The 25,864-nt window shown below is 39.6% G+C and overlaps 1 protein-coding gene across 1 annotated transcript; it reads right to left on the reverse strand.

Annotated features, from left to right (window-relative positions):
* Positions 1–2,769: 2,769 nt before the first annotated feature.
* Positions 2,770–24,623, reverse strand: LOC122772620 (talin-2-like). Its single transcript, XM_044030806.1, has 30 exons — positions 24,489–24,623; positions 24,169–24,366; positions 23,952–24,091; positions 23,334–23,427; positions 22,532–22,621; positions 22,302–22,424; positions 22,044–22,187; positions 21,410–21,571; positions 21,170–21,310; positions 20,885–21,066; positions 19,543–19,675; positions 19,221–19,322; positions 17,877–18,047; positions 17,246–17,392; positions 15,241–15,342; positions 14,360–14,479; positions 14,082–14,228; positions 12,301–12,467; positions 11,526–11,709; positions 11,269–11,394; positions 10,044–10,160; positions 9,707–9,892; positions 9,480–9,587; positions 8,865–8,970; positions 8,480–8,485; positions 7,950–8,074; positions 6,335–6,523; positions 6,073–6,255; positions 5,806–5,931; positions 2,770–5,060 (listed from the first exon to the last, which is right to left on the reverse strand). The coding sequence occupies exons 1-30, from the start codon at positions 24,621–24,623 to the stop codon at positions 4,932–4,934; spliced, it is 4,083 nt and encodes a 1,360-aa protein (XP_043886741.1). The 3' UTR covers positions 2,770–4,931.
* Between the last annotated feature and the right edge of the window lie 1,241 nt (positions 24,624–25,864).

A 25,864-nucleotide genomic window follows, 5' to 3' on the forward strand; every position in this document is an offset into this window, starting at 1 on the left:
TCTCGTCTGATACCCTTCATGTGGTGCTTTTAAAGCAGTCAGCTGTCACTGTGTTGTCATCCTGCCATGTGTTTTGTGGACTGTTTAGCAGTCAGCCAGGCATTCCTGTCATACACAGAGATCAGAGAGGCTCATGGAACAATCCATGTCACCCTAGCACCACGGATAGATAGAGAGATAAACATCATCGCACTGTATCCGTCCAACAATAATGATTTATTAAGATTAGGTCAGGGATTTGAGGAATTTTAGTTGAGGTAAAGTGTTTGGGGTTTTTTTACATTCTAGGGCGTGAGCCGTTATTGTCCTGTAACAAGTATGCAGTGTCCTTCACACTACTCAAACAGGGAAAAGGTTAACTTCATCATGTTTCTCAATAAGCACTGTGCTTTCACTCTAGTACATGTTCTGTTCTGGTCGTGTCAATACTTTGATATTAAGGCATCATGTTATTTATATTCTGCGAATTATACATCTTGTGTTACCTGACTGGATTGTTGTGCAGCTGTTATAACACATTTGCCCAGGAGACATTTCCCCTGTGGGAGCAATAAAATATATTTGATTTGACTGAGTTGTTTTGTCTTTGTCTGTCCTCTAAATTCATTGGATCTTCAATCTTATATTACACCAGCCACACTAAGCAACTCTAAATTCACATTCTTTTACTGGCTGTTTCCAGACTTGAGTGAATGTGTTAAAACAGGTAAATCATATAAAACAGCTCATACCATTGAGGTATTAAACCTCTCACTGTTTCATATCCTCTTTATCACGCTCAAAAGAGGAAATCGACTTTTTACAGAAGACTTTTGAAGTCACAAGTCTGTTCATCAAGAAGTTCCTTGTATTTCACAAAAAAAAAAAACAGCAATTAACATAAATCCTGACAAAAAAGGGTGAGGTTATTACTACAGACAGCTGTAATAATGTAAGCAACCCTCAGTATTCCCCAAATCCCTATCATGCTCGAGGTTATCGCGGCGCTCTAACAATGATTCACATTTCATTAGGTGGCCATTGTCTGCCGTTGGCCGTGCACTCGTCACTGTTTTATTGTTGTGAGAGAGACATAACTCCAGAGACAGTCACAGCTCCACATAATTTGTGCTTGAGAAATCATTACAGTGTTGTAATCCCAAAAGTAGTCAACAATTTCTTTGGCAGTTAAGTTGAACCTTAGTGTTAGACCACAGTCAAAGCCAGTGCTGTTCGGGCACTTCATATAGAAGTGTTGAGACAGCTGGGTGAGCAGCTCCCAGACAAAAATGGGAGTACCCGTGATGATTTCATTGTTTAACTCTTGACTGGAATTTCTCACTTCCTCCTCAGTACTGCAAGTATGGAGGAGGAATGTCAGTGCTGCAACTCATCCTTCTGTGACAAACCTAATCTCATCATCACGGTTCAGACGTGTACACGTGTGGTAATATCAAACCATGATAAATGCATTGGCCTCTGTGCACAATTCTTATATTATTAATCATTGCGGCTTTCTGCAGCACAGCAAGAATCACAATACTGGTTGTTTTTATTCAAAATAATTGTAACAAAATAAAATAGTGAGTGTAAAATAAAGTGGTAGAGAAGAAATAAACAAACTGTCCCTGTGGCACCTACACAGGTCAAGGTCGGTCATTGTGCTTGAAGCCTCTTAGTCATCAGTAACTGTACCCGCTTTGTGACTTTTATTATAATTAGATTTAGGACATAAAAATAATGGATTGGCTGTCATTAAATTCAATGTTCTTGTCCTGGTGCATGGGTGGCCCCCTCAACCAACTCAGTGCAACTGTCCTCATGAGATGTAGATTCCTGTCACTTGTGAGAAACACATGTCGTAGTTAAACAATAAAAACCTTCTTCATGAGAAAATGTCAGGAAGTTAAAAGCAGCGCCGTGAGCAGCTGTGACACTGTAATTGGCATCGCCTGCTCAAACTTTAGTGGCAGACAAATTTAGCACAGGTCTCAGTTCATAGCCTGTACTCAGTATAGCTTCAGGTTTAGCGCCGACTCAGAAATACCGTCCTGCCTTGACACTGAACTGACACGGAGACTCAAAGAGACCTTGTTCCTTTGCCAAAACTCACCTCTCTGTTATTCAATAGGACTGGAGAACTCACAGCAGTTCTGCATCCTGCATCCAGTGCTGCTGCTGAAACACAATCTCACTGATAAACACAAAGGACTACAGTAAATGTCTCCCATCTTGTGTTTGATCTTAACATTGTAAGAGTTTTTGAGTGTTTTCCAAAGTGATAGGAAGACTCTGGTGGAGAGTCTTGACAGGAGAAATGTATTTAGCTATAGAAGAAAAGAAAAAAAAGTTCCATCTCCAAAGTAAAATATTGTGTCAGTAGTGATTTTACATCTAGAACTAGTTTGCCATCAGGATGACAAAATGTAAAATAAAGCAAAAGGTTTGCAGTTAAAATCCCAAGGAACCTTGGTATACTCAGTTATTGTGGTTACAGATAATAACTTTAAATAATTAGTGTATCAAGCATAAAGAATTAAATATGCCAGGTCTAGACAGCTAAAAGCATATTTCAAAATTGTATATCATTTTTAAAGAAATACTCATATTTACCCCAAATGCAAATTTTCATTTCAGTAGTGGATCATTTACATTGCAGAAATTTCAAATTTTCTTTTTTTAATAAGCCAAAAACTGAGGATTGCAAAATGTAATTCACACTCAGTGGTGAAAAACGGTGTTTGCTTAAGAAATCACAAAAACAAGAAATCCGACACACTTCCATTGAAATGCCTTGCTTTCAGTGAATACAAAAAATAGTTTTATTGACGCCAGATAAATATCTTTCATACTGTATGTTATCGCTTGTCTTAATTGTCCTATAACTTCATTATTGTATTTCTGTTAAGGGGGCGAGAAACACACACACACACAGAACACTTCAAATACTCCATATCGTTGAAATGCGCGACAACATCTGTCTATGGTGGCAGATGTATTGAAATGCTCTAATCACATTTATCTTACCACAGAGGTTTAAAAGTACAGGGAGGAAAACAAAAATGTCCATGACTTCATATCATACAATAAAGCAGTGAACAGATCTAAATCTGCAGGCTGTAGAAATTTAAAAGCACTGTGGTCCATGCCCATGGTGTGCAGTACAAAAACGTGTTCATATATATGTAGACTATACTGAGAGTACACATTTTTGACAGGCAGTTCCTCTATCATACCTCAAAGGCCCGACATGTGGCAGAGAGAATAAGAAAAGATAAAGGGATGCAGTTGGTTCAGCACTTCAGAGGAACATTATGTTAACAAGGGGGACAACAAAAACCCACGGACATGAACCTACATTCCCAAACGAAACATCCTGTCCAGTACCTTCCTTTGACCAATGAGGTGAAGCAGACCAGACACTGTATGGGCTACAGACTAAGGCACTAATCATAAACACTACAGACTCAACTGATGAGTAGTGGATTAACCCCCCACCCCCGAATCCCACCTCACACCCCTCCCTCCTTCAATTGCACATTAAAAAAAAAAAAAAAAAGATGCTCGACAACACATCTGAATTCAGTCCGTCTTTAGCTGCTTGTCGTGTTTTAGTGTCTGTATGTGGAGGTCAGACCCACTCAGTGCATCTTTCCAAACGTTTGCTCTTTCGCTGTATAAACAACAGATGCCACTGAAGCACAAAGCCATGCATTTTCACAGCAGGACCCTAATTTTGCAACACATTATAGCCCATAGATTTGTCAGACATGGGAACCAGACGCACTACAATCAAACTCGGTAAACAAAAAAGGTTCTTCTATTGCAGCAGGTAGAATATTCATAAAGTCACACAGAGCACCATTAACTTCAGAGACGAAAGAAGAAAGGAGAAAGATTAACTGCAGTGTTTCTTCAATTCACTCCTTTCATCCTCAATTCTTCCTTAATTTCTTTGTGAGAATAACTTAATTGGCAAGTTATTTTCAGATGCACATAATTGGAGGTGAATTTGGCTATGATCAATCCATGGCAGTGGTTCAGTATTGCTGGAAATGTTTAATTAATTTAATCCATTTTGGAAGGTGGAAGGCAAATCAATACTGCCCCCTTAAGCTCAATCTATGTTGTTGCATCACAATGAAAATCAATTTACTGTCTGAAGGTGAATGAGGAATAAAATAAAGGCAGGATCGGGGGAAGATCATTTGTCTGTGATCCACCACAGACTCTGCCAGTGGTGGTAAATAAGTGAGGCTATTTCTGCCCCTGAAATATGCCTTTCTGCTAAAAAATATACATGAACTATAAATATTCTTTCCACGGTAATGCGTTGTCCAGTGTTGAAAAGCATTCACATTTTAACGCAATTCTCCCAGAGGCTGTAAATGATGACTCGCGTATTCATGGGCGTCAACAAAAGATGCTGAATTTGTTGCATCTTTAAAGAAAAAGAAAAAATTGATTTTGCATGAGAAACCCATCAGTAAACGAAATCACCATTAACTAACTATCCAATATTGAAATGCACTCTCTGAGTGATGTTGCAGTTAAACGGCTGTGTGACTCAAACTGCGTTACAATCAATTCATCATCTTAAAAAGTGTATGACCTTCAGCTGAACATGGTAAAACAAAACAAAGAAACTGCAGCTTATGGACAAACAAGTGTATGAGTTGTACCGTCATCAGCACGTCACATTCCGGTTTAGATTACATAAGTTAAAGAAGTTATGCTTCTTGGGAGGACAAAACAAAAAACAGTTCTTCAGGCAAATCACCACAATCTTAACGTTGTTTTCAGAGTGTCGTCAGTTCCAGACAGTAGTCTTTAAAACCTCCTTGGAGAGGACTATGATCTTTCCATGTTATGTGGACATGATTTCTATCTGAAGGTGCTGTAGGCCACATACGTGTCCAAGTGTGCCAATAAAAGAACACAAATTTGAATCCTTAGTTGTTGTCCTCTCGTAGTTCACTGGGCAGGAACTTGTACTGCTGCTGTCTGATCTGAGCCAGTTTCTTCCTGGCTTCGTCCAGCTCTCTTTCCTTCCTCAGCATCTCCTCCTGTGCTGCAATAATCTGGGCAAACAGACATAGCACAATTTTCGTTTTCGTACACCTAATATACTGTAAATGTTTTCTGCTTCAAAACATGCTTTCTGGAGTCTTTTCATCTAAATATCTTTGTAAATGAGATGTTTTTCTCCACTTGGTCAAATGAAGAATACACTTTAAATCATTATGATTTTTTCTTTTTTCAACCTTTTGTCAATTTTACCTATTATTTTTTCAATCCCAATGTCCTCTATTGTATTTTAGATCCACTCAGATGATGGAATAACACATTTATCTCTGGAAATTATTAAAATAAATAAATAAATAAATAAATAAATAAAAAAATTCTTGGGTGAAGTGGCCCTTAAATAAAATAAAATTAAATATATACAAATAGATATCCCACATAGAAATGTGTGCTTTTCCTACTGATCAGACAAAGTGTGCAAAACACTGATATTCTATAACTGATATTCTTCCCACAGATTACTGTACACAATTGCATTACAACAATTTGGGGAAAAGCAATTAAAACTGCCCTATTTGACAGTGGTGTTTAGAGTTAATCTAAAAGTTAATTTGTCAAAGATGCTTGAATATACGTAGAAAAAGAAAAACATGCTACAACAAATGATCAACGGGAGAAAAGCACAAGCAGACAAAGATGGTTTTACACGTTGACACCAATACATGTGGATGAACAACAGTAGTAAAAGAAACACATCTACAGACTCTCTTCATGATAAATAATCCTGTTCAACATTCATACCTGTGCTATTCCACCCACGAACTTTGTCTTGACCACCACGTTGTCTTCGTCTGCTTTGTCAAACGCTGCCTTCTGTGCTGCTCGCACCAAGTTGTCCGACGCCTTCTTCACAGCATTACCGGCAATCTGAGTGGAGCAAAGAGGAACACTGAGTAACACCGCAAACAAAAGCAGCACGTGGACTTTTATTGAACACTAGTGAAGTTGTGAATCCAGATGTTACGAGGGTCAATGCTGGTCTTTTTCTGAATGGGACCAAAACTGTACCTGAAGTCTCCTCATGGCCTCCGAGTCCTGGTCAGCCTTCACCTTACAGGCCACCAGCAGCTGAGCAGTGGACGCCGCCACTTGCTTGGCTGAGGAGATGAGCTTCTCCTCGCTGGCGTGACCCTGCACTGATGCATTGGCTGCCTCACACAGGTTGCTGGTTGCTGCTGCTACCATGCGTGCCTGATGAGGAAATTTCGATTTTTAAGTGAAATTGAGGTACTTTTGTTTGCAAAATTGTGCCTCACTCTGTTATACTTACTGCTGAGATTAGTCCCTGTGACCACTGTCCATCATCCACAGCATTAGCAGGGATGGAGCCCACTTTGCCCTGAGCCACCAGCTCTCTCTGAGCAGCCGAGGCTGATTTGACTAAAGCACTGGTGGCTGCAGCGATGGACTTGGCTGCCTCCAGGATTTGCTCCTCAAAGTTCAGAGTCTCATCTGCCAGCTGGGGGGACAGAAGACCAGTCAGTCAGACAATTGTCGTTTTCAGTGCAACTAGGATTTAAAGTCAAACACAAGTTGGTAGGACCCTGGTCGACTCAATCCACTACATTTGTCACCAATCACACAATAAATGTCACTGTGACTTCAGCCGAACAAACACATTTTACAACTTTGTCAGAGATAACCTCAAACGACATCACACAGCCACAAACAAAGCATCTGATTAGACTGCAACAACCGATGAGAAGCGAAAAAACAAGACTCTGCACAAACATTATCTGTCAGTTCTGCACATTCGACCATATTTACAATACCCACAGACAAAAACACACTTTTGCACACAAATACATTCACACCACAAGTCTGAAGACAGAGCGGGACACTGTAGGAATATGTTTGATATATAGTTGGGACTGAATAACAACCTAATATATCAAACATATCAGACAGAGCCCTGCAGAGAAGGCCTCCTGTGGTGGGGGCAGGCAGGGAGAGAGGGGAGGAGGGTTAACTGGGAACCAGGCGACAAACTTGGACAGGCTTTAGCTACAACTAGCACAGATGGATATGGTGTGAGCAGAAGGAAATGTGGCAAATGTGTTTGGTTTCATGGAAGATTGAGAGACGGCTGAAGAAAATGCAAAAATGAGGAGTGAGTGTTCACCACCAAAACTGGCCACAGTGATAAAATCCAAAAAAAAAAAGGTCAAATGTAAAATGAGATTCACAGCTATAATGAGGAGAAAATGTAAAAACAGGGAGGAGACAGCAGGGGACCAACCTGTCTCAGAATGTCACGACAAATGGTGTGATGTGTTATTGTTAAATGGCACCAACAACCAATTTCAACTATTAACACACAGTATTAAAAAAAACAAAGACATGGACACAGGCACATGACACCAGTAAAAGAAAATAGTATATTATGTTATATGACATGTTAGTTGGTAAACACAGGTGTTACTAATTACACTGATGAAGGCTCCGGTCTGGCTTGGTACAGAGCCTTGATTAATGTGATTAGTAACACCTGTGTTTACACCTTATTATGGCTATTTCTAAAGGTATATATTAGATATAGAGAGCTAATAAATAACTATATATAGAACTGTTAGTTGCTGCAAATGCATATTATTTGAGAATTATCTTTAACATACAATATCAACCTTAGGTGTAAGATCTCAACCAACCTTACACTCTGAACGCAAGGTATGACTTATTGTCAAGTCACAACATTCACAACTTTTTGAATAAACTTCTATTCAAATTCTTTGACATAGTCATAGCAAAACCAATCTTTGTAGTACTATTACTACTACAACTGCCTACGTTCTATACATTATTATATTATATTATAACTACCTGTGTTTCATGATGAACACACCTCTGAATCACAGTTAAGGCCTTTCAAAAGTCGAGTCACCCACCTTGGGCTTGGCTCTGGGTTTGAGCTGCTCCAGCTTCTTTGCCGCTGCTTCGATGGACGCTGCCGCTCCGAGCAGCTCCGTCTCTGCAATCACTGTCGGGTCCTCGGGGTCCACCCACTCTGAACCTAAGCCACGCGTGCACATGAAACATTACAAATCACAATCCAAATGTAAAAGCGGGATTTAAATAGATAAATAAATTAATTAATAAATCACAAAGCAGTGTGTCAACAGAACATGCCTCATGACAACAGAGTGACCAAACAGAGGAAAAAAGCCAAATATCAACACATCCCATGCATAGCTGATGAAGGCCACAAACTGCCACTCACTGCAGTGAACATGAGGTATTTATTTCAAATGATGGCAAAAAAGAAAAAGCGTGACAGATGGAGCCGACTACGTAGTTGAGAAGCAGCTGGATTTCAAAGTGAGATGAAATGAATCAGAGTTAGCGCTGCGGAGAGAAAGTGTTGAACAGCTCACAACTGGTGAGATCAGACACAGTAGAGAAAACAATGCTAACTTACCTCCGTCTGTGGCAAGAGAAGGAGGACAGGGAATATTACTATAGGTTTGTTTAAAGGGATGTTTATATTTCTTTGTCAGTTGAGAAACAAAACATGTAGTCACCTAAGTTTTTTGCTAGGAAATTAAAAAATAATCATGGAGCAGGGAAATTGGCGACAGTGAAAGACAGTGAAAAGTAAAAATAACAATCATACATTTTAACATTTAACAATATACAATATGGAAAAAGATATTGAATATTAGGATGATTAAAAAAAAAAAAGCAGTACAGACAGTGAGTAACCAGAATATATTCAGCATGGGTTTATTGTTTACAATGTTAACATTTTTAAAAGAGAAGTTATGATGCACATTTGATGTGTGTGTGTGTGTGTGTGTGTTTACCTTTCATGGCCTCTGCGCTCTGGATGAGCTCTGTAACGGCACCTGCCACCCGTTTAGAGCAGGCTGCCAGCTGCTGCTTCTGCTCTGCAGTGGGCCTCTGCAGGACCTAAACACATTACACACGTATCACATGTTAATATTATTATTGTTATTATTATTATTATTATTATTATTATTATTATTATTGTTATTATCATTATTATTATTATTATTATTATTATTATTATTATTATTATTGTTATTATTATTAATGATAATAATAGTAATAATAATAATAATAGTAATGATAATAACAATAATAATAATAATGAACACAATCAAGATACCAAACCCATCAGGTTGAAATAGAAATTGTATTATTCATAGGTTACCCTATGAAGTTTTGTATTTTATTAAATTGTGCAAAACTAATTGTGAAGATCTATATATCTATCAGTATAATATAATGAGTTGAACCAATCAGATATAAAGTAAGATAATGTGTCTAGATCTGAATGAAGAAGGAAATCAGGTTGAAATCAACCATTATAGAAGCATGACGTTTTTAGACAACAAACATTTTTACTTGAATGTTGGCAAAACATGGACAACAAGAAAAAAAATATCTCCACCCACCAGTAGGACTTGTTCGAGCAGATCGATGTATCCGGTTGTGCACTCTGATCCGTACATCAGCGCTCTGTGCTTCACCTCCTCACTGACCTCTGGGTGATATGCAGCTTGCTAAAAGACAGGAACACATGCAATACACAACAGATTTAATGGAAATACATGATACTTACACTTTTATTTTATACATTATCCATATGATATTTTTTTCTGTTATTTAAATGAAAAAGAACCTTGCAGGTGGTGAGCATGTCTGAGATGGCTTTGCGGCTCAGGTTGGCCGTATGGATGATATCCTCCTGTCGGGCAGAGTTCCCTGCAGCCACTGCTTTAGCTGTTGCCATTGTGATGCCTTTAGTCATGCGAATAAACTCCTCAGGTGTGGTGGTCTTGTTGGGAGCATCCCTGGATTGAAACACCTGGGGATGACAGCCAGAGGGCATCATTAATAGTAGTAAAACGACCAAATTGTTAAATCAGTCATGTATAATTGTTGTGATACTGGCAATGCTGCATTACTGTTGCCCAACATCCATTCACGCACATTCATAGCCGTCCACCTGTCCTTACCGCCAATTCCTGTTTGATACACTCGATTGTGGCCTCCAGGGCTCTGGTTCCGCGAGAGGCCTCGTCCTCCACAGCCTTAACCGTCTTCAGCAGAGACGTAACGTTGGTCACCATCACCTAGCAGAAACAGGGACAAGTCCAGGCCAAAAAAAAATCTAATAAACATAAAATCATTCAAGTAGATTAGATCAAAAACAATGCACATTCACTGAGAGTTTGCTTTTGCTGAAGCAAAAAAAGGTCAGAAAGGACTGCCAAGGTTTTGATTAGTTGCTGTGGTTTTTAGTATAATGAATGAGAATATATATGGTAATTACCATTTTATTAACATCTAAGATGTGATGTGATTGCTGAAGCAGGAGAAAGGGTCAAGTTAAACAACAGATCAGGTCAGTCCTCAAGATGATGAACTCAGGATTAAATATGAATCAAATATGAATATTAAACAGGCTACAAATACAAAACACATCATATACTTTGATACTTTGAAAGTTCTTTGTTTAAAGCATCACATCACAACACAAGACCATTTAAGGGTGTACTTCATCTAAATAGAAGACAGGTGGCGCACAGCGACCACACAAAAAAAAAGCTAAGAGCTTTTGTAGGACTGGTTTCACCTCAGGTTTTAAAAATCACATAAGAAGGAATGTGACGCACTGTGCCGCCACAGACTGTGAAAGACACTTTTTTAAAATAAAGAAACTTCACAGCTCGAGGTGATAATGAGCCGTTGACACCATCACCATGACATGACAATTTACACTACATAAAACAGCACACACACACACACACACACACACAGCTAATTTACTTTGGCTAGAAATATTCCTGTTTCCTCTTCTCCTGAACATCCATCTACTGGCTATTTATATAACCGAGACACAGCGTTCAGTTTAAGTCATGTGAAGGCTGTTTCATAATGACACGACAGATGTTGGAGCTCATTAAAGACCCTGTCTCAGGAAGAGGAGGATATTTGCTGTGCATAAATACATAGATTCTATTTATGTTACACATTTTATATTTAAGATAACACTTGGAATGGGGGAAAATAAATTAGCATAAATGATTTAGTTTCTTTACTGATTTCTTATAACATGAAACTGAGCAGACTTACTACAAATATAAAAACACATAGACCATAATCAACTGTATTTAAGTCAACGGAAGGGCTTTAAATTAAATTCAGGTTTCATGAAGAGCAGACTCGTGATCCCCTCACCTTGGCTGCACTCTTCAGCTGGTACATGGATGGATCATCTGCAGCTTTTCCGGCAGCACACTTGGTGGCACTGATGAGCTCGGCCAGCGCCTTGGCCACGTCTTTGACAGCATTTATCAGAACCACCTAAAAAAATGGATGCACAGAGAAGACACTCGAGACAAGACTCTGAACGTTGACGGGATTTCCCAGCTCCAATTTCCATATGTTTTGGTGATAACAGGCACAGAGAATTACGGACAAAATATCCATCGAACCTGTGTCTCAGGGTCGTCCGAGCCAATGCTAGCAGCTCCAAGTTTGACCACGTCTGTGAGCTGGGTTATGGTTTTGGCAGAGGACTGGGCGGCATGCGCCAACTTGTCCTGTCCAGAAGCTGCACCAGACACCAGCATCTTTGTGTCCTCCACCAGAGCTTTGGCGGTCTTCAAAATGTTTTCTCTGAGAGGAGAAGATCAGGGAAGACACAGACTTTCAGTGACTGAACCTGACCTACCGTAGATCTCTTTGACTACTACATCAAAGCTGGAGTAAACCACATGGAGCATAGGTGAGGTTATGCAACAACTTGACTAAATTTCAAAGGAGAGCCTGCAAAGGTTGCTGAATGACAATATTTGAAATATAAAGCACATTTCGTACAGTGAGGTTCACTACAATTTCAATAAGAATCATCTAAAAGCTTTATGATACACATCTTTTTGAACTTAATAAGGCCTGCAGATTTCACAGGCGAAAAGATAAAATAAATATAATTCCTAAACCTCCAAATCATTCACTTCATTTTGAAAATCACACCTCAGAGTGAAGTTTTTAATCTTCAGAGCAACAACCCTTAAGAAAAAGTGGCACTTTACTCAATCTATCACAGCCTGCAGACGGTAATTTGTGGTTTCTACCCGCAGAGATTTCCTGTCTCTGTTCACCAGCAAATCCGTCATTCTGTCAGGTGTGGAAGACAAATAACTCGAGGGCAGAGTTTAGACTCCAGTAGAAATTGTATGAATAGAAACACGTCATCAAACAGCTCACCTGTGGTCAGCGAAGGACTCGTCGTTCTCCGTGTTCAGTGTGCCGGCAGAGGCAAACATGATGGTGGTGTCCAGGTCAGCGATGATACCAGACACTGCACTGGCTGCTGTGATGCAAGCTTGTGTGCCCTTGTTGCCTGCCTGGAGAGCTGAGAGCACCAAGGACACCTGGAGACACACGCGGACACCACATCAGTGAAGGTGTGCTAAATGAACTAAACGTGCATGTATTCTGAATGAGTTTGCACTGATTTCTGACTCAAAGTTAGAATGACTGCGTTTTGTTCCGTCGCAGCTGAAATGAACACACATTTGTTGGTCAGAGCGGAGCTGAAACAAAGCAACACACCGCTCTACATTGTGATGAATGTTTCCATTTCGCTTGTGATAAACAGCTCCCTTGAAAGATCATAAATGTTGCATTCAAAGTCGACGCGGCAGTCGTAAGAGGATTTGAAAATCTGCTGTGATTGCAAAATACTGTGTCGGTGCAGAGCAGTGAGCAACATCACTCACTCAGTGGAATGAGTGAATGTCAAACTGGACTCAAATACATTTGTTTTCCGCACAGAGGCCCCAGAGGCAGCCAAAACTGAGCGAACACGACATGTTACATGGACGTTATTTTCATCATGACGTTCAACACGAGTGACACTAGCTTTCACATTAAAGCCATTGACATCTCATAATTAAACTGGTGCCTCCAGAAGAATTGTTTACTTTCACAGGCCAAAATTGAACAGTGTTGCCAGAATGATTGGATATGATACGCGCTCTAGTCAGGCATGAATTATTAATGGTATTTTGCCAAGAACTACAAATTAAAGATTCCACCTTTAAAGCATAAATGCAAGGGCTCTCTTCCAAAAAGAGTAAATAAATAGTGCTATAACTCATTATAAAACTGAATTATAGCTCCCAAGTCCCCTTATACTACTGAAACTAGGACCCACTCAAAGTTAACTACACAGCGAGAGAAACTGTTCTTATGTTACAGTGAAGACCAAAACTGAACAGACTTAAGTTTAACGTGGATAATCAAGGTTGAGAGGGAAAATCTCACCAACTATGAGCTACAAGTTCTTCTTGTTGTTGTTAAAACTCAGCTGCACAAAAGTAGAATAAAGAAATTCAGAATATCAGAGAAAGTGGGCCTTAACCTATGCAACAGATTAAATGGGAAACTTATGAAGAGGTGAAACGCTTAATATGTAAAAACATACAATACAGCCACTTTTAATAAGCCTGGCAGATAATTTCAGACAGACTCAATGTAGTCCTATAGAAATAATTACTCAATAATTTGCTCATTTGATCAAAATAACTGTTTTTATAATGTTCTTCACTGAAAGCACCTTTGCAACCTCAGCCATTTCTAATCATCTCAACAACATTTTGATCACATCTATATAATCCATATAAGAGTAATAAGGACTATCACAATTCAAATAACATAAAAACACATGCAATCATTGTAAAATGTTAATACAAAGATCATGATCAGAGTGACGGCTCACTGAACAGACTAGGAACAGCAGGTTTAACCAATCTTTGTTCTGCATAGAATAAATTGCCATGGTGATTTATGTGCAACCGACTCAAGGCTAAGTTCAGCCAGGATAAGCGACATATCCCTTATCCTAGTTTCGTGTAACACGGGTTGTTCCTTGTTTTGTTCTTATCCTGTCGAGCTTTGAGCTGCACTGCTATAAGGTGCAATGAATAATGTATGATCTAACGATTCATTGATTTATAATAATTCTTGTGATGTTGGGATATTACCTTCTCTGTGACTGCACGGGCACAATCTATGAGCTCTCGTTTAGTGAAACTATCTGAGGGTGTGATCTGCAGAGCTCCAGCCTTCTGGACCAGGAAGATACAGCCATGGCCGAGTTCCTGCACTCGAGTCTTGATTTGGAAACCGATCTGGATAGCACGGAGGAAACGTGATTACAAGGTGAAACAGGAGAGGAAAAAGGTGATAACAATTTACGCATTTATGATTGGCAATGCTCTTTCATTATTGCCTCAGTGAGATTTACCAATGACCTACTCACCTCCTCTGGCTCAGCTGTGTGAGCAGCCAGTCGACCCTGGACGGCCAGCTGGCTGTAGTCCACGGTCACCTGGGAGGCCAACCCTCCCAGCTCATCTGGACATGTCACTGATTTGGTCATCTGAGGGACAAACACACACAGAATGTTAATCCACACTAAAACACAAAATTAAAGTCAATCTAGGGCACATTGTTATTGATACTGTGCTTTATGGCAATAATACGCAACTGTGTTCGATGACTGATCTAGATGTACCTTAACAGGATATTTGTTCTGGTTTTTAATACTCTTACCAAAATGGGAGTGGATAAATATGTTTGCTTTAAGCAAATATGTTATAATATTATTATTACTAAAACACTTCCCATCTCAATTGCCCTCTAACAAAATGACGTCTAAGGTAGAAACATCATTTAAAATCGGTGGCCTGCAGCACACTTTTTCTTTTTCTTTTGTTTTTCTTCCCTTATAAAGACTGTGGTGAAGTTACCATGAAGATAATAGACTGCTAAATAGTCGTTGTGTGAGATATTCAACTTGAGACCAAACTTCACAGTAAAGCATCATTTGAGTGTCTTTAAATTATCAGGAGAAAAATTACAATCACAGAACATGCGTATGTTAATCACAACTGGAAAAACATTAGTGGTGTTAAAAGTGTGAACGCGTGTTAGCACATTATTATCGCGTTCATTTTGACAGCGCTAATATAAAACCTTATTTATGCTATTGTGTTAAGAGGCGATCGTGTTAATTCACTGATCACACACTTTAAACACGACCAAACAAATCGTGTGTATAAAAATCAACCATCATAACGTTTAAACACAACACAGTTCTAAAATAGTTCAGTGGTATCAAATGCAAATCTGAGAATGTACCATTTCCTGAGCAGTGACAGCAATAGCCTTAGAGTGTTTCACCATACTGGTTTGGTAATCCACGAATGAACTCTCAGGTTCAGGTGGTGTACCTTCATCCAGCTGGAGACAGACAGACAAACAGAAAGACAGGTTTTAGGCGAGGGTGTGATTTCATTGACAAACATTATGACGATCAATCACTTTTTTTTTGGACATGTTGAATCTAATCTACCCCTCAGTTTTAATAGATCTGCCACTTTTGTAGCTGTAAATCAATATTAACACAATTTATATTCAAACAAATACTCAGTGGTAATGCTAAACACTCATTATAAATGAAAATCCACCAAATCTACTCAGTAATTACAGCTTCAAAACAGCCACGGCTACAAAAACATTTGCTTCGTCGTCAGCTGTCCGTGCATTTCTACTAAATTGGACTGTTCTCAACACATCTGAGTGGTGAGAAGAGACGTGTGGGGAAAAGCATGCATATGGAAAGGCCTCACAATATTGCAAGTACATGATGTTCACTTCATCTTCTAATTTAAGTGTCTGGACTACACATAGCTCTTTAATTAACCTTTGAAACCACAGTGTTGATCCAGTGGAGCTCCTACGAGGATTACCTGTTTCTGTTTTTAACCTAATACTGTGCATACTGACAGACACATATACACTCAACCTGCAGGCTTAAAATAAACCACTTTCATCAACTATTCATGAGACGCTACACAAATGTGAGTTGCTGTTCCTTCTGTAGAGCAAACACAGGAGGGTTTTTTCTTTTTTACTTTTTCCATAATTGTCACTAAAGGAGGCAAGGAGGAGGGATATAATTAGTTAATGCTTTTCTGTGCCTGTGCTTAAGATTAAGGGCTTTTGTTTTGTTTGCCAACCGTCTGGCTGGTAATTGGAAAGATAGTCCAAATTGCTGATCAGTGGATGAGAGGCACAGACGTCAATTTTCCTCTGCTTCAGTGGTTTGTGATTTACATTAAATTGGTAATCATTGCCTTTTTATGGGGTCTCGGAGACACTTTGTAATCTGGATTTTGCACACTGCAAAGGGAAATTGTGGCTAAAAAACAATCAAACGAAATCCTCATTAAGAAATGATGGTTACATAAGAATCCTTGTCTGTCAGTAAACCTGTACCATCAACCACAATGAGCCAGATTATATAGAATAACCACAGTTATTACAGAACCAAAATCCTGCCAAAGGAGACCTTCAACAGAGTGATCCCAGAAAGTGGTCACACTCATCTCAGGATAAGGTTTAGAGACATGAAGCTTTACTGTCTTGTAAAACTAATAAAGACAGAATAGAGCCGTCACCACCTGATTAATGACTGTAGCTGGGTCTGAAGGTCGTAGAATTAAACACAGACTATGTGACATCAATCAGAACAATACCAACATATCTAGTTTGATGATGTTGGGAAGCAGCATGGGCTCACAGGTATAAGGCAATTGTACAAGTCGTGATCAATTACTCACACATACACACATTGATAAATGTTATAGCAGACACAGGTGGATTTAAAAGGTGAGCAAAATGAAACAGTCTGCTACCCTGAACAGACATTTGACTGATCACTATGGATTTATAAAGCATTGGAAACATGTTGGCTAATGTAAGTACACTTCTTAATAAAATATATAACATCAGTTTGATCACCTTTTAATACTATAACGCAGGAATTTCACATATATTATTAAGACACAGTGATATAGACACAAGATCAGAATAGAACACCTGTCTTGAGTCATTTTCATCTGTGCACAGACAGATGTTTCCTGTATCCTTTCCTCTGGAGAGACTATTTTTATCCCGCCTGACCTGGGAATAACCCAGAAAACTATGAGAACATGGGTGAGGAAAGGATGTCAGGCAGTGTCTGTCTGCAGCTACGGTAAACTCTCATTCAAAGATCTGAAACTAATCTAGGTCTCAAGCACGGAAGTAAAGTTAACAGGCATGTAGATTACTGTCGTTACCCAAACATCGGATGAGTTACCTTGGCCATGGCGTCTGCAATGGACTCCACCATTCCTCCCACCATTCCCACTTCACTGGCAGCTTCATTCAGTGTCACCATGATATCATCCACTGCCTCCTTCATGAGCTGGGCTGCCTCGGCTATGGCATCATGGGTATGAGACGCCTGTGAGGTGCGACACGAGTCAGGATGAGCACACACATGTGTATGTCCCTGCAACTAAATGAACCCAATATTCCTGCAGGCACACACTGAATTATGGAATCAATGCCTACTTGATTAGGATTCACCAGCGGTTCTCAAACTTTTTTATTCCAAATACCTCCTGAGAAAATATTGAGCTCTCCAAATAACACTATTATCGGCAAAGTTACAATACAGTGGCGTAAATAGGCCGAGCAAAGTCTTTTCACAGGATTTATTCCCAATAAGATTATTTGCTTCTTCCTCACATATACTTCAGACACTAGTATAGTGAAATTAGATTATTATTATTTCATTTATTATTATTTCTCAACTCCACTTTGATCACACACCCTTTTAGATACAGTAGAACAGCATTTCTGATTTTCTTCCAAGTACCACCAGAGGAAGCTCCCACAGTTTGAGAACCATGGGATTAGACCATGACGTATAAAATGGAGCGTACCTTTGGGTTTCCTCCACCCTCCTTGGCAGCGTAGAGCATCTGCAGAGCAGACTCAGCCAGTGTCTTGGTTTGGTCCAGGAAAGTCATCTGCTGCTGGTGGTCCCTCAGCTTAGACGCCACGCCCACAGACGCTGCGATCAGTGGTTCAAAGTAACCAGCAAGTTGAGTCACCTGAGGGGAAAAAGGTACGGCAGAATTTCTCAAAACTGGCTTTTTGTTGTCTTGTCGCCACATTGGGAGAGGACGAGAGAGAGGAGGGTTGGCTTTGTTTACATACGGCACGTGACTTGTTTACTTGCTTTGAATGTATTATTATGAAAAAAATACTATATTAACAAAAGATAGGTGAATGTATCTATGTGTAATTTAGTGTGGAATCAATACTCCAAGAATGAGTATTAGTATATTATCCATAAGTGATAAATATTAGATAAATCTCTCTCAATGAAATGAAGAAACACAACACGACACACTGGCTAATGTACTACCAACATTTGGTTTAATATTCCCGTTCACAATTTGATGTTTGATGGGAATTTGTCCCAAAAAGTATAGCCGTTATTCACAGTAGGATGTTTGAGCTACAGACATGATGCTAACGAGAAGTTATTCAGGTAGTGCTGTGAATACATAGGAGAGTATGTATGAATGTGGAGAGCTGCGCATGTTGTTGCTCATTCATTTCTGTAAAGCTCTGTAAAGGCTTCACGGTCATTTCATAATAGCAGAGACAAGTGGATAAAAGACAGAAGAGAAAATGGTGCATAACCCCGAATAGAAATTACACATTGCAAGAAACAGTCTGGCTACTGTAAGTACACTACTCAAAAATGCATACAGTATATAACGTTAGTTCAGGGGTCACATACAACGCAATTTGATCTCAAGTGGGCTGGACGAGTAAAGTAATAGCATAATAACCTATAAACTACAAGATCTCCACATGTTTCCCTTTGTTTAAGGATCTTTTTACAAAACTTATTACGAACAACCGGAAATGTCTTGAGAAGTGCAATTTCAACAATATTATGCTTAAGTTTACCATTCACACATGTGCAGAACAACTTACAGATCACAGTGGATCTACAAAAGGCACGAAACATTTAGTCACAGGTATCTGAAACTGACAAATATAGCATTTCACATTAAATTGCATTTTAACAAATTCATCCTGCGGGCCGGATTGGACCCTCAATTGGGCCGAATAGTGGACTTAAATGTCACATTTAATGCTGTGATAAAACAACATAGTTTTACCAGTGAATATTAATAATTGCTAAAAGTATCACTCGGTTGCTCCACAGTCACAGCATTAAAGTAATTAACTCCCTGCCCTATATATACCTTGTGTCCTAGTTGGGAAGCCTCGCCTCTGGCAGCAGTGGAAATGGGGTCAATTAGGTGGCCAATTTCTTGCACAGTGGACGTCAGCTGCTCTTGTAGTGCCTGAAGAACAAAAAGAAGTTTTTGTGTTGGAGAAAGAAGTGGCTTTTTATGAGTCAGAGGAACCCTTAAAAAACTAAATGACACATTAGTTAAAAGGATATAAAAATACAAGAAAATGGAAAGAAGGGAGGAAAAAAAAAAAGGTGATAAATAACGAAACAAGAACAAACATCTGGACAGAAATGGAGTAGAGAGTAGAAAATGTCTGACGGTTGCTTACTTCCAGTGAAATGTCGTCCCTGCTGGCTAAGTTCTGGCTGACCACTGCCAGAGAGGCCTGTTCAATGTCCCGGATACATTTGTTGATGTTATCAATTGATGAGTCACACTCTCGCTGGCCTGGGGCCTTGTCCCTGAAAATAAAATGGGAACAGGAAAAGAGGAGAAACAGAAAAGGGCAAAAATTGTTGGGAACAAAGTGAGAGAGAGTTGACGGAGGAAGAAAGAAACAGATGGCGATGGGGGAAAAAAAAGAAAAGAAAAGATACACACAGGAAGAGAGATGAGAAGAATAAATTTGAACCTAACTAAAGCTTATCGTGACGCAGACAGAAGCCAGGATGTCTCAAGCGTTTTTTTTCCTACAATTTCCCTCATCTCATTGACGTTCAGCTCACATCTGCTGACATGTGGCCTGTAGGGTCTCATCTCTACAGAGGGACATCATGCCGAGGAGCCGAATTAGCTGTGAAGCCGCCGAGTGGTCAGTGGCAGTGGCCTCGCGGGGTTGAATAAGTTTAGTTAAACATCTATTTCTATGCACAGTGGCACACTGACAGTGACACTGAAATAAAACCTCACCTGTGTGCGTAATGAGAGTTAAAGTTATGGAGCTGGATTTTTACAGGACGGATTGACTGACACCGCAGTGTATCACTGAAAACCAAACTCCCACCCCTCCATTTGCAGTCTTAAGAGAAGAACGGTGATAAGGGCAATAGAACTGAGAGACATGACAAGTGGGCTCCGTGTGAATGCTAATGTGCAGATGTTCCGCGCAGAGCAGGAAACTTAGAATTCTGTGCGTTTGACACTGGGATTTGGCTCCTCGTGGACATCAGCTTTGTTCTGATCAAGGTCAGAAACAAAGGGGATTACAAAAGGTATGACAACAAGTGTTTGTCACACCAACGTGTTGAATGGTGAAAATAAAGGGCTTTTTATTTCTGCTTACTCAGTGGTCACTGAGCTAGGGATGAATGCAGCGCCAACATAACAAACGGCCTGTGTCAAATGAACAGGATCCAAATGAAATTGAAAAAATATTACCTGAATTGCAGGGAATATTGATTAACAGAATTTCCAAACTGGCAACTGTTACTAAACTCTGCTGATCAAGCTAGTAGAAAGATCATGATTCGAAAGGAGAAAACTATTTCATTATATGATATATTGTGATATGTATACAGATGGGAAAGAAAGCTGTATAACTAAAAAGATTTCATTCTCAAATTTTTGATTCTTAATTCTCTAATTCTCTTCTTAATGTGAAACTGCTCCTTTCAAAACCTTGCTTTATTTATCACTTTATTTGAAATCTGAATAAAAGCTTGTTCACTGACCGGATGGCCGTGATGAGGCTCTTGATGGAGTCGGAGACGGTGCGAGAGTGACCGGCCAGGACAGACCAGGTGGGCGGGTCTTTGGGGTTGATAACCAATGAGCGTGCAGTCTTGAGCAGGTAGGTGGAGCTATCAAGCATGGAGCACGCTGACTGGAGGATGGGCTCCTGAGCAGCAGAGCCCTACAGAAAAAAACCCACAGGATAAGTAATGTATGCACCACACATTTATAAAGGACTTGTTTTTGTGGAATAATTGCTAAAATCACTATGCTGATGTCAATACCTCGGCGCTGATTTGAGCTGGGATGCTGGCAAACTCCGGGTTCGAAGCAAATGTTGTCAGGTTCTCCACAGCCTCGATTAGAGGACCCGTGGCAACCCGACACTTGCTCCTGTTCTCATCTGAGAAATCGCCATCTAACGCCTAAACAGCGAGAGAGACAAGGTACAAAAAATCTGCCCTCAAATGTGACTTAATATGAATCACTCAACCATCAATCCATCAAAAACAAGAAAATCCTACCTTAATAGTTTTGACCAAGTTGGCAGTGCTGTTCGCCACCTCTTTGGCCGACTGCACAAAGTGCCTCTTGGCAACTGGGTTGGCCGCTCTGGAGGAAGCCAGGCGGCAGGCGTTGCACAGCGCTGAGGTGTGCTTAGCAACAATGGTGGCTGCAGACAGGACCTGCCACATTATGAAGAAGAAAATGAGAAACTGAGGTTTCATTTCCATGCAAATACATTTTCATGTTCGACAAACCACTGTAAACATTCTGGAGAATATATTGGTGGACACATACACAACAACTGTTAAGTCTTGGAGATTGCGGCGATTATGAAATGAACACAAAAATTAGACTCTCACGCCTGGAGCGAAAGCGAAATCTGGCGACAAAACATTTCTACCTGGTGTTTGCAGACGGTATTAAACAGTTTTGAGAGCAATAATGTCAGCATGAGATAATGGATCAGGGATATTTATATTCATAGTGAACCCAACAAACCCTCTGTCAGCAATAGAGTAGGAAATAACCACAGCCACATAAAAATATTCATCTGCAGAGAAGCCAGGAAACTGTTTAAACAATCGTGCTGCAAATCCATAACACAACACGATTGAAAGCCTCACCAACAATAACGTTGTTTTTATAGTGTACCTGGGAGGGACTGCTGTCTGGGTCAACAAGGTTCTGACAGGCCATCTGAATTGCCTGATTGGCCTTTGCAAACTGGATGGGATCCACCAGCCCCTCGTGCCCCGCCTGACTGTTTGGGTCAGACACACCCACCAGATAGGAAGCCTGAGAACAAGAATAATAATAATAATAATAATAATAATAATAATAATAATAATGATAACTTGCATTACTATTGGAACTACTGGGTAACTTTGTGCACAGGTTGATTGAGTGTACCTGTCCTGCAGCTTCAGTGAGGCCACACAGAGCCTTGGAGGCTGATCCCACACAGTCTCCAAAAGCAGGCACATCACCGGTCTTGCAGTTCTGAGAAATCCCTGCCATGGACTCTCCGAGAACCTGGACAGAGCGTGAGCAAAGCAAAGACAGAAGATGCTTAGCTGCACAGGGCGTTTGATGCTCTGGGTTTTAAAACACTTGGTTGTAAAAAGAAAAAAAAAGCCTACCTTGGAGTTCTCCATCACACTCTCAATGCAGTCAAAGTAGGAGAGGTCACTGACCGGCTCATTGGGGTTGTCCAGCATTCCTCTGACAGCCTGAGCGATGAGAGTGCAGTGAGAGTTTAGCATAAGTATTAAATTCTCAGAACTAAGAGATACTAAGAGGATCAGACACTCCGCGTTTTCAGCAGAGAACGATCTTTATGTGTGTAACAGAATAAAAATATTATCACGGATAAAATGACTGAAGATGTAGATATGTGGAGACAGTGTTGCATCCTTGCAAAAAGATGTTCAATAGATCTTCTGATTACGCGAAGAATTATGCATTTATTGTACACCTCTGCATACGCCACATTGTGGACAAATTACAAATAATCCAGCATGCAGAGACGACAGGTGGCATATCATCACAAAATGATGCTCTCAGAATCGACTGAAGAGGCCAAGATGGTGCAGAGCCAGCGAGTCGTTTGTGTCAGTGCGAGTGAATATTCTTCAAGCTGTTTTCAGGAATCTTCAGCTAATGATCAATCACTGTGGTCCAGTATCAGACTCATTGTTCGTTATCACTCACAGTTGTGGAGATATTAGTAGAGATATTAGTGTACTTTTTAGTATATTAAGAGTTTTGGTTTATGAGTCCGTAATCAAGTCTAAATTGAATTGAATTGAAATTAGGTCCATTACAATCATTGTTTTTATTTGGACCATAACCCTACCGTGAACGAAAAGGTAGAATATTTAAGTTGTCACTTTGCTGCCAAATGTTCCTGTTTCATTAGAAAGTGTCAGGGGTTTTGTTTACCTCCAGCTCTCTGAGAGCGTTGTCACACTCCTTCTGGCCAGGCGCCTGCTGTGTACACAGTGTAATCAGCTGGTTAATGCTGTCAGTCACTGCTCTGAAATGAAGAAGCAAACAGAGAAGTCACACACACACACTAAATCTTCACATGTATCAATGTTCCAAATCCTATTATACTATTTTATGTCTTTTTGAAGATATTGGGGATTCCTTTGCTATAATTACAATGTCTGAATGCAGGTTTGTTGATAACTTCATAACATGATTGCCATATTCAAGTGCATTCAGTACAATGCAATGCAAACAATGGTTGAAAACACTGGAAAGAGAGGAAAAGACTATGGTATTATAATTAAATCTAATTTTTGTTCTTATATTTAATGGTAAACGCCTGGCATTTCTAAGTATAATTTAAAAATAGCAGTTTATTAAGTACATTAAGTGGAATTAAGTGGCGGAATATGTAATTCTTACCATTAATTCCACGTTTATGAAGGTTCACTTTGTTATATTTGCTCCGTTTGGAGGCTGCATTTTAAGGTGCCGTGAAATGTAATATTATTTTTAATACAGTTGAAATAATTCCACTTAAATCTAAACATTTAAACGTAGGCGTGGTACCTCGCGGCAGCAGACAGCAGGTTCTTAGCGTTTGCCGCTGCGGGGTCGACGGACAGACTCTTAGCAGCCAGCAGCAGCTTGCTAGACGCCATGGAGATGTTCTTCAGATTACCAATCACCTGCACCTGGTCATCCTTTTTCTATAGAGGGTGCAATAGCGTAACACTTTAACATCGTCAAAGATGCCGCTAAGATGTGAAAGTGCGGAGCTACAAACCTGAGTGTGTCCAGCCATCTCGATTCCAGCATCCAGGAACTCATCAAAGTCTTGACTGAACTTCCCAGAAGCCATTGCGAGGTGGTTGCTGGAGCCTCTGGAGGCGTGGACCACGTCGCCCGCTGACTGGTTCAGGCCTGCTGCTGTTTGGTTCAAATCACTCTGGGCCTCCTGGAACGACTTAGAGGCCGGAGGGATCTGAACGGAGCAGAGGAGACGAGAGGAAGTTCACTAGGGAAGGCGACAGAATCCGGTACCGCTTTTCGAACTGTGAAGATTTGGTAAATCAACATCCAATAATAACCCTTATGCAAACTCACAGTTTCAATCAGCAGTTTCTTGCTGGCCTCCCCGATGCTTTTGAGAGCCATGTCCACATCTTTTTGGCCAGGCAAACAGTTGACGCAGTTATTCAGGGAATGAGACACAGCTTTGGCCACCTGGAACAATGACATACTATACTATGACTATTTTTACCAATTTTGGATGACATACTAGACTATGACTTTTTTGACCAATTTTGGACGACATACTGTACTATGACTTTTTTGACCGATTATGGACGACATACTTTAGTATGACTTTTTTGACTAATTTTGGACGACATACTATACTATGACTTTTTTGACTGATTTAGGATGACATACTATACAATGACTTTTTGACCGATTTTTGACGACATACAAAACTATGACATTTTCGTCACATTTTGGAAGATATACTAAACTATGACATATTTGTTACAATTTGGACGATGCACTAAACTACGTCATCTTTGTCAAATTTTGGACGACATACTAAACTATGCTATTTTTGTCAGATTTTGGACGCATTACTAAACTATGACATGACATGTCGTCCAAAAATGGTCAAAAAAGTCATGGTTTAGTATGTTGTCCAAAATGTGACAAAAATGTCATAGTTTATTATGGCGTCCAAAATTTGACAAAAGTTTCATAGTTTAGTAAGGCGTCCAAAATGTCATAGTTTAGTATGTTGTCCAAAATTTGACAAAAATGTCATAGTTTAGTATGTAGTCCAAAATTTGTCAAAAATGTCATAGTTTAGTATGTCGTCCAAAATTTGACAAAAATTTCATAGTTTAGTGTCGCTCAAAATTTGACAAAAACCATTTTAGTAAGGCCCAAAATGTCATTTAGTATGTCCCCAAAATGACTAAAAATGTCATCGCTTTTAGTCGTCAAAAATTTGACAAAAGTGTCATAGTTTAGTAAGGCGTCAAAAATGTCATAGTTTAGTATGTTGTCCAAAATGTGACAAAAATGTCAGAGTTTATTATGGTGTCCAAAATTTGACAAAAATTACTTAGTTTAGTGCGTCGTCCAAATTGAAACAAGTATGTCATAGTTTAGTATGTCGTCCAAAATGTGACAAAAATGTCATAGTTTGATAGTTTTGAGAAAACCCCCACACATCCTCCATCAAAACGTGCAGTTTGATGGAGAATGGTGGGCTATTACTTTGCAAAAAACTGCAAATAAAGTTTTTTTATCTCTAAAAATAAATAAATGAAAATCCAGTGTTTACTTTGAATGCATACAATTTACCTTAGTTACATTTTTAATGTTAAATCTCACAGATATGATTTGAAAACACATTGGATACTGTTCAGAAATGTGACTAAATTACTTGAAATTAAATGCAATTGAAAAGGATTTAATCGTTAATTAAACGG

This window comes from Solea senegalensis, linkage group LG7 (assembly GCF_019176455.1).
Source record: "Solea senegalensis isolate Sse05_10M linkage group LG7, IFAPA_SoseM_1, whole genome shotgun sequence".
Classification (NCBI taxonomy): domain Eukaryota; kingdom Metazoa; phylum Chordata; class Actinopteri; order Pleuronectiformes; family Soleidae; genus Solea; species Solea senegalensis.